Source organism: Rhinopithecus bieti, unplaced genomic scaffold, assembly GCF_001698545.2.
Source record: "Rhinopithecus bieti isolate Rb0 unplaced genomic scaffold, ASM169854v2 scaffold_41853, whole genome shotgun sequence".
Lineage (NCBI taxonomy): Eukaryota > Metazoa > Chordata > Mammalia > Primates > Cercopithecidae > Rhinopithecus > Rhinopithecus bieti.
Window position 1 is genome coordinate 502425 of NW_016817744.1, and position 10501 is coordinate 512925.

Below are 10501 nucleotides of genomic sequence, written 5' to 3' on the forward strand. Positions count from 1 at the left end.
TTTATTTTTTTTTTTTTTTTTTTTTTAAGAAGGAGTCTCGCTCTGTCACCCAGGCTGGAGTGCAGTGGCGCCATCTCCGCTCACTGCAAGCTCCGCCGCCTCCTGGGTTCTCGCCATTCTCCTGCTTCAGCCTCCCTAGAAGCTGGGACTACAGGCACCTGCCACCGCGCCCGGCTAATTTTTTTATATTTTTTTAGTAGAGACGGGGTTTCACCGTGTTCGCCAGGAAGGTCTCGATCTCCTGACCTCGTGATCCACCCACCTCGGCCTCCCAAAGGGCTGGGATTACAGGCATGAGCCACCACGCCCGGCTACCGAGGATCTTAAAACAGCTCCGCTATACACAGAGACCCATGTATTATATAACTACCGCCATGTTGAAATCAACATGATATCTCATCTCCACGAAAGCAAAGGACTCTTCTCAAAAGACCTACTCTAAATAAACCCTCTAGTCACAGCATAATCTTCACAGTGTAGCATAAGGAGACTGTTTCCTAGACCTGTGGAGAATGTAGAGGGCAAATATGTACCAGGTGTTACTCAGTGTCTTTAGGTAATTTATCATTTTCAGCCCATCTGAACCCTATGCTGGATTTCCCCTTGTTAAATCTACTGTTTCTAGTTTAAGACAAAAAATTACGTAAAAATAAGAGAATGAGAAAGGAAAATCTATCCCATGACCTGAACATACTTGGTACGGTACTGTTGAGAAGAGTACATTTTCAGTTTCGGAAGTCCTGTCGAGCCCGCTGAAATCTACAGGTCTGCTTTGGTTAGTGGTTGAAGATACTTTTTTTTCTTTTAGACAGAGTCTTGCTCTGTTGCCCAGGCTGGAGTACAATGGTGGAATCTCAGCTCACTACAACCTCCACCTCCTGGGTTCAAGTGATGCTCCTGCCTCAGCCTCCCAAGTAGCTGGGATTACAGGCCCCCGCCACCACACCCAGCTCATTTTTGTATTTTTAATAGGGACAGGGTTTCACCATGTTGGTCAGGTTGGTCTTGAACTCCTGACATCAGGTGATCCATCCGCTTCGGTCTCCCAGAGTGCTGGGATTACAGGCGTGAGCCACCGCGCCTGGCCATAATTACATTTTTAAAATTCCAAACTTTGTCCTTAATTTGTCCTACTTAAAACATGTCATTATTTATTTCTGTACTGAATGTTACAACATTGTTGTAGATGTTAAGCATCTAATTTCTTAGCAATTACTTTAAATTATAACCAGTAGTGTCTAAAACTGAAGAAACATTCATCTCTCTTTCAGCAATAAAATAAATGTTAAAATCCTAGTTAAATTCCGCAGTTTTGTCTTTTAAACTTTTTTGTAATAGCTTCAGATCAATATTTGAATTCAAAATACTGTGGCATGACCCAGCATAAATAAAATAAGACTCATAGGCATTGCTGATCAAAAAGAAAGCAAATGCTAAAGAAAGACTGAGACTTTGCTTCTAATCATGGTGATCACTTACTAAAAGAAAAAATAGAATTTGTACAGAAAATCAGTGACTCTACACTTACGAGGAAATTTTCTCTTTTGATTTAAGAGACCAGAATTTCACAGGTAACTGGCCCTGAGGATGCAGTACCCTCTTATGTCTTCTTAAGGTTCTAGTAACGATTATTTGAGAAAGCAGTTGGGAGATTATTTCAAATCCTGGGAACAAAACGAGAGTACTCATGAACAGCTTACACTTTCATCCACATAAAATTGGGAAATTGGGTGAAAAAAGTGGAAAGGTTAGCTATTTGCAGTGGATACATTTCTGGAGAATTGAGCCTATAAATGTGTTCGAATTTTCATACTTTGGGTTCCTTTGATAAGGTCAGAATTTTAGAAAGACGCTAAAAGTGTAACATCTTCAGACCATTTTTAAATTGATTTTTAAAAAGCCTGTACTTTATGCAAAGTCACTGCTCTGAAGACTGTTACATTAGTACAGACCTGGAAGAAATGAGGATATAGATAAGAAAAGACGCCTTTATATGACAACTCGCCATGTTTCTATCACACTACAATGTTCCCATATGGGATATTAGCTTTGATGTGTTACTTATCCAGTGCCCTTTTACTTTACGAGGTAAACAAAATATTTGTTCTTATTGTTATCATTTACATTTATTGAAGGTGAGCACTGCCCCAGGCACTTTAAGTGAATAACTGATAATTGTTGGTATTCCTTAGAAAGAATCATTACATACTCTGACGTAAAAAAAACTAGACTCTTTCAGATGCAGCCCTTCCAAGTAAATGCTGCCCCTTCCACTGCTTTGTAATCTATATCTGTTTGAATTGAATGAATGAAAAATATTCTCCAATGCAACTCAGGTCCTATAGTTTTGATTCTTACATAAAACAAAACACATTTGGTATCAGTACACTAGGGAATCAATTCTGCAATTTGTTAATTCTTTTTTGTGGGATTTATGTTAACATCACAGATTCAAATATGTTAGAGCTGGAAAGCACCTTAATAATCATTCAGTTTAACTTCATTTTATATCAAAGAAACAGAGGCCCGGAGAAACAGTGACTGGCTAGGTTTCATTTTATTATTAATAATAGAGATTATAGAATTGAATTGCAAAATGAGTAAAAACAAGCACTATAATCCCACCATGGTAAAGTTCATGTTTACTGGGTTTTCTACATCAGCTTTTAAATAATTCAGTGTGATTTGGTTTTTTTGTTTGGTTTTGTTTTGTGTTTTTTATTTGTAACAAAGAACACCTAACCAGTGTGTCTTAAAAAAGAATTGAACCCTTGATAACACTGACAAATAATGAAACTTTTAAATCCTCCAGAATGTGAAAGACTGCTCAGGGATTATAACTAATGCATTTTATTCTTATGACTTGCTGATTCTACCGACAGCTGCCTTAGGGGTGCAGTTCTAATCAATGACTGTATCCACTTGGCAATCCATACCTCAGAAACACAAATCGGAGAAAACCATCAATGTGTAAAAAAGACCTATAAATCAGAATGTCAGGTGGGCACAGTTTTATTTTAATAACTAGTATTTAGAGATTATTGGATAAAACATTCCATGGACACAAATTTATGGTCTTCATATCCCTCCAGGATGCTACCGCATCCCAGTGGGAATATGACATCCTTTGTTATTTTCTTCTACCAACAGGAATGATGAGTTAGTGACACAAATTCTCTCCTTATTCAAGCTTTTAAATGACTTACTATGATTTCCTTTCTAAGGCAAGTCATAGAGTCTTCTTTTCTATTACAGTGTGCATAGCATATCTAGGTATTTAGATATATACACAGAAGATTTGCTTCCATGAGCTTCAAACCAAGAAGTGTCCAGCATGTTGGCAAGTTTGTCTGTGTTGATACAAATGGACTATTAGTTCACTAGGATCGATATGAACAGCAAACAAGCTGAACTACAAGGAGAAATGCTACCTTTTCAGTTCTTTCCATTCATTTTTATGCTGTGAGCCTATCAGTCATATATGTTTGAAGTGTGCTGTTTTATTCCCCTTCCTTTGAAAACCTCCCAAGGGTTCTTGTGAAAGGTCAGAACCAAGAACACCTGCATCAGGGGAGCTGAGGACCTTTTTGAAAACAAAGGGTAAATAATCAGCTCTCCTGAGGGCCTCCACTGGGCAGAACTACCGAAGGAAGCAGTGCAGCCCACAAGGGATTCCTAGTGCCATTTTCAGGGGCTACAAACCCTAAGTAGACCTATAAGTAACGAGGGCAGGGAAGCAGTGACAGAATTGAGGATGTGTACTTGATCTTCCCTCTTGAAATCGTCATCATTCTTGCAACCTGTAAGAGAAAGCAAATCAGAAGCATTACAACAGGAAGCTGAAGGCAGAAGTGTCCCGTTGCTTATAGGCATATGAAATATCAAGTGTTTCCATGAGGTGTATGTGGGAGCTTGAGCACAGGGCACGTATGCAGGTGAGATTAGGCACCTCAGGAGAGGGCAGTTATCCAGCATCCATTGGCTGAAGTTTAGACTGAGTATCCACCACCATAAGAGTTACTTAATTGTCAAACACCACTCATATGTTTTACTATAGAATAGAAATTTTGAAAAGTATCAGTATTTTTCTGCTTCCAAACAAACATTATGGAAAGGTAAGAGCTACATGTGCTTGGACATTCATGGACTTTTGTGTGAAAAGAAAGGGCTTACCTTCAGAGTAGATGCCATCAGAAGCCACAAAATAAACACTGTTCAATATACAGAACATTAAATCCTGCTTGTGTAATTAAAATGACAGCAGAAGCATAGCAGTTAGCCAAGAAGACATATCTCACTTGTTTCCAGTTGCATGAAGACACATCCAACTCATTCTGGATTATCTCTGTTCCTGCTGGGTTTATTTTTATAGCTGGCATCAAAAAAGCCCTCATATAATTTCCCTGGCATTTTACAAAAGAGTTCAATTGGGTTTCCTACCTTCCCTCAACACCCATTCATATACACAGTGTGTATCTACCACAGATCATATATGATTCACCTTATAATAACTTTCCTCAAAGCTGTCCTCAAAAGATACATGATAAAAGAATCGAAAGAGTCTAAGACTCAACAGCAACTATGCCTTTGTAATAATAAAATGTACATTTAAAGAAAAACTATAATATTATTAGTTTAATTCCTTTAGAAGTTCAGTTAATATGCCTACCTTTTGTTGGGATTAAAGAAAGGGAAGTTATACAACTTACTACCTTTGATTACCCTGAGAGATTATACTATATAAAATGTACCTCTTCTCTGGTAGCCAAGGATTATTTTTGCAGCTTTCTTTCTGAATTTCTGCTTTCCTCACTGAGGACTTTTAATGACATTTCACTGATCTCTTGGTTTCTTCCTTCCCTGTAAGCAACTCCCCTCAAACCTTCTCAACCCTCTTGTCAACCCCAGAAGTAATTCTGCTTCTAGACTAAGCATCCAAGCTTTAGCTATTTCAGTTATCTAACCCTCTTTTAGTAACACCCATCCGCTGCAAAGAAAATCCTTCCTTAAAAATAGAGATCATTGCCGCCATTGGGACTTAGGTTCTCTTGATTTCCTAATGGCACCAGAAGTCAGCAAACTTCCTTCTAGACACAGAGGTAAACTTGTTCTTTCATAGGCCTCAAGAGAGGGCAATCTCCATTCCAGCCACTCTCAGGGCTTTCTTAGAAAGCCACCTACCCAACATGCACTCATTTAACAAGCAACTGTTGAGCTCTAGGTATTGGGACACAGCATGGACAAGAAACAAAAATCCCTGCCCTCATGGGGAGTATATTCCTGGGAACTAGAAGCAACCTCACCTTGAAACACGGGAAAGCAGTGCTTGTAAAAGTCTGTGTTATAATAACTTGTGACAGTCCGATGCTCCTTTTATTTATTTATTTATTTTTACTTTGTCTTTCACTATGGCCTGGACACTTTCCATGACATTCAAAATGGCAGAGTGTGGAGAGAGTTTTGGGAAACAATATATGATATCATCATTCTAACAAGGATTCTATTTAATTGGACTTTTCTGCTTTTTGCCTCGACACAAGACATTATCCTTTGTTTCTAACCAATTTATGGAAAGGACTCTGTATAGTGTGTGTAAGGGGAGATAGAGGGTTGTATTTTTCAAGGAACATCATAATTCTACCATTCAGTTATTAATTAGGAGAGTTTTCTTAGTTTCTCTGTAATATCTAACTTTACTTAGTCTTTGTATCAAATATAAAGTGACACTCTTAAAGCGTGTTTTCATCTTTTCAGTCAATCAAAATTACAAAACAAGAAGGGAAGTTCTTGCCATTAACATAAACTTTGCATGACGTTTAAGTCCCAAGTAGACTTTAAAATCCACTAAATCCAGTTATTTTTCAAACTGAAAGTTTGCTGAACAGCCTTAGATATAAGCAGGCAATCCTGAGGCTCTGGTTGCAGGAGGGGTAGCAGGGGGATCTGGAGCCTTGCCCCCTTCTGGCATTCCAGCAGAACCCCTGGTGCCCCTGGGAGTGCAGTATGAAAGCTACTAATCTAGGTCAAATCTCTTGTTCATATCTGGAAGAAACTGAGACCCAAAGAGATTAAGTTATTTGCTGAAAGCTGTCCTGCTATTCAGTAGTACAGCAAAGACTGAGACTCAGGCCTCTGGCCACACATTCACTACTGTGCCATTTCTTTCAAAAAAGATGTGAAGACATTTTGCTGACTGGCTCTCCTTTTCCAATATTCAAAGAAAAATATTTAAAAATCAAGGGTTCTTTAGCTGTGTAACCTGAGTCTGTCTGCATTCAAAACTCCCCAGTGAGCAATGTTGCAACACCATCCCCCTTCCACTCTGGAGTTGAGTGTTCAGGTGCTGCTCCTTGAAAGCCAAGAGGAGCCATCTTTGCCTGTGTGCCCAGCAGCTGGAGGAGAGTGCTGGCAACGGTGAAGGGGGCAGCTTTCTGTGCTTCTCTCCTCACTCTTCGCTGGAGGTGAGGGCCAAAGTATTCTTGCCCAAAGAAGCTCTGTGTAACACTAGAGAATTGATAAACTATGACTGGAAGTGTAATTTCCCCTCACTACTCTAAAAATAACCCTAAGATCTCACCTCCCCTTAATATCTCCCCAAAGGATATTCTAAACCACAAGGCTTCCTGAGTGCACCCCTAGGAAGCCTAGTCCTTGCTTCTCTCACTCTAAAATGATGTCCTCAGCCAAATTAGTGTGGACCTTTGAACGGATTCTAAGGTTGACCCTACCTTTACTTCTGACTCCTACTTGGAGAGGGAACCCAGTCAAGGCTTTATGTGTGTCTGGTACTTGAAGACTTCTCAGTTCTTACCCCTGCCCTATCTTTTATCTGCCAACTTGACCTTCAGGCTCTTCTGCAGTGGGATTTTTGCAGGCTCAAGCCCTCTGACCTCAAAAGAGGATAGGAGAGAGAGGGCCTGTGGGTTGACAGTACAGTAACGTACTTTAGCTCCGTATCTAAGCAGCTTCCTGTTCTATCTCAGTCACTGCCCACTTCCCCTCTGCCTGTCACTGATAGACTTTCTGCCGGCTGTCCTTCTGATATTCCCAACAGGCTGCCCTTGGCCTTATCCAGCCTAAAGAGAATGACTTGACGAGTTTGGAATTAACTCTTCCTATTCTAGAAAACTCGTGCCACAAACATTTGGTTTTTATCATCACTGTGTCCCCAAAACAGACACACTATTACAGCAGCTCAGGACTATTTGTGAAATATGTTATTAACATGAAACCTATATTGTCCGTCTTTTCAGGAGGAAAATGAGATCCCTGCCAGTGTGTTTGTGAAAGAGTCCGTTTCCAGCGCTGTGGAAGGGAAGGAGGAGCTTCCGGATGAAAACAAATCCCTGGAGGAAACCCTGCACACCGTGGACCTCTCGTCAGATGATGATTTGCCTCACGATGAGGAGGCCCTGGAAGACAGTGCCGAGGAAAAGATGGAAGAAAGTAGAGCCGAGAAAATAAAAAGATCCAGCCTCAAGAAAGTGGATAGCCTCAAGAAAGCATTTTCTCGCCAGAACATCGAGAAAAAGATGAACAAGCTGGGGACAAAGATCGTATCTGTAGAGAGGAGAGAGAAGATTAAGAAATCTCTCACGTCAAATCACCAGAAACTATCCTCAGGAAAAAGCTCCCCTTTCAAGGTTTCTCCCCTCACTTTCGGGCGGAAGAAAGTCCGAGACGGAGAAAGCCATGAAGAAAATGAGACCAAGTCAGAAGACCTGCCTAGCAGTGAGAAGATGCCGAATGACCAGGAAGAGGGGTCCTTTGCAGAGGGTCTTTCCGAAGCGTCCCTCGCCAGCGCCCTGGTGGAAGAGGAAATCGCAGAGGAGGCTGCTGAGAAGGTGACCTCTAGGGGGAGTAACTCGGGAATGGACAGCAACATCGACTTGACTATTGTGGAAGATGAAGAGGAGGAGTCAGTGGCCCTGGAACAGGCACAGAAGGTGCGCTATGAGGGTGGCTATACGCTAACCTCCGAGGAGGCGGAGCGCTCCGATGAGGACCCCGTGCAGCCCGCCGTGCTCCAGGTGCACCAGTCCGCCTGAGCTTAGAGCCGCTGTGTCATCCTGTGCTGTGTTCAAGCTGGCATCCAGGGCCGAGGAACAAACTCCTGCACATCTCCAGCACGACCCACCCACTCCTGCGTTCCTGTCCAGGCAGTAATCATTGACCACATAGTCATAGTAACACACAAGAGACCAGGCTTTACCATGAAAGCGACCTGTCACGGACTCCACTTTTAATTTGCGCTTAGGTTCTATCTCCGTAGAATGTCTCCAAGATTGAAGAAGAAATTGAGCAGTTGAAAAATGCTAATCTATTTGGCTTAGTTAGAAAAAACAGAGGATAATTAAGATACTAGTCATGAAAAGTGATTCATTCTTTTTTGTCATTCCATAAGCTTGCTGAATAGTGTACCAGTAGTATATTGTGTTTCCACCGTACTCTGTGAATCTAATTTTATTCTTTGCGTTGATATATAATATACATAAATATGTAAGCTAAACATATAACTATATGTTTTAAGAAGAAAACATCTACAAAAGATAAAAACAGATGCTCAGTTGGTTGTTTACTTAATAGAAACCATTGTATTATTGCAAACGAAGGAAAAATGAAGAGACCATAAAAGTCAACTAATGAAGTAAGATATGTAGTAAAGTAAGGACTATTCAGAAAGTAAGAAAGAAAATTTGGAAAATGAAACAGGAAACAAAGAATGCCAAAAAGAATGAAAACAGAGAAAAAAATGTATGTGCTTGAAAGTAAAATATTTACAATAGTAGCTTAACTATTTCACTCCTTAAATAACAATACTAAAGAAGTTCATATATCCTGGAATAACATGTGATCTTCAAAATTTTTTAATTTTCTAATATTTTTAAATAATAACAAACAGTGTTAAAGCTGTATTTTTTCTTAATAAATAAAAGATATTACAAATATTTCTTTAGGGAAGCTCAAAAGGATGTTGTCTTGTTAACATTGGAACGAATATAAATCTTCAAAATACAATTAATATATACTGCTTTGTAGAAACTTGGCTCATACTATTCTTCAATGCTCTTCAAATTTGAACTAACCCTTACATTCCATATGATGTGATGTAGGCTTATAAGATGCTAAAATCTATAGGTTTTGGAAATGAAATATTCTATTTTTTCTTTTTTGTACATAATGGGAATTTCATTCCAGATTGTATTTAATTTATATATTAATTTCACAGAATATTAATGTTTCTTAACTTCTTAAAGCATGCTAGTGTTTTATGTATATGTACACATATATTCAGACAGGGTAATTTTTACTGCTACCTAACATTATACTAAAATATTGCTTTATCTGTTTTTAATTACAAAATGCTAATGATTTGTTAAATTATAGTTTGAAAACACTTGGTCCAGGGAGCAAATCTCCTGCCTTTAGTATGCACCACTGTAAGTAACCTTACAAATAGAGTTAATCCAAGACGGTATTAACAAACTATGCTTTGTCTTTAATAAAAGGGATAGGATTAACAAATGTATTGATGGCATAACCTATTCAGCTATGTCCTTATTTTTGCAATAATGTAACCTCAAATATTGGATTGTTGAACCAACAATGGCTGTGTTAAAGAAGATTAAATAAACCAAAAAATAAAAGGCATGTAACAATGTCAGTTTTTTGGCAGAACAGTTTTAGAACAAGCAGAAAGAATTGATTTTTAAACTCTCCTCCAAACGTAGCAGTAATGTTGATTGTTTCGGTCTTGAGTTCCCCTATTAACTCTGCTTCCCCCAACCAATCTCATTTAGAAATCTAAGTCTCATTCTTCAAGTTTAACTTTTTTGACATCACCTTGCCAGCTCTGGAGAGTATCTGAATTTATTTCAGCAGCTTGATGATTTGATAGTTACTTCTGCATTTTTCTTGTATTGTATCAGAACTTCTAATACCTTAAATAGTCCTGCAAACATGAATGTATTGACCTGTAAATTCAGTTTATTCACACAGATAATCCTTTCTCTTCTGCAGTGCCATAGAGTTGGTAGCAGACTTAATTTTACTCAGGCCCCAAAGCAAGCCTGTTTAACCTTTATGGAGTTGTTGTTACTTCTTGCAGCCGAGAAGTTGGGGGACCCAGACCTAATGTAATATTTACATTTCCTTTTCAAAATGTGTTTTTCATTTGTTCCTATAAACTAGCTGTATGTCAGCTGAAAACTGCACTTGAGCATTTTTTTTTTTAAGTTTCACTGGCAATCACATTTATTCTATGTTCCACATTTGAAGCATTAAAATCCTAAGCAATAAAACAGAGAATTAGGCCAGATAATTATTGAAAATCACACACTGTAGGGATTACAGAGAGCAACAGTTGTGGAAATTAAAGCGATTTATTCTGTATTATTTTTGAGTTATTTGCATACTGGTGAGACAGCAACATCCCTAAATTAGATATGTCCTCTTCCCACCTATCCAACAACTCATTCCTAACTTTCTATGCCTGGAGCTC

At 39.0% G+C, this 10501-nt stretch overlaps 1 protein-coding gene across 1 annotated transcript in view; it reads left to right on the plus strand.

The window, feature by feature from the left end:
• The window catches only part of CAVIN2 (caveolae associated protein 2), a 13528-nt gene extending 3875 nt beyond the window's left edge, over window positions 1-9653 (plus strand). Inside the window, exon 2 of the mRNA XM_017856109.1 lies at window positions 7254-9653. Coding sequence (XP_017711598.1) covers window positions 7254-8048 — 795 coding nt within the window. The 3' untranslated portion in view covers window positions 8049-9653. The remainder of the gene's footprint in view (window positions 1-7253) is intronic.
• Window positions 9654-10501: the final 848 nt, after the last annotated feature.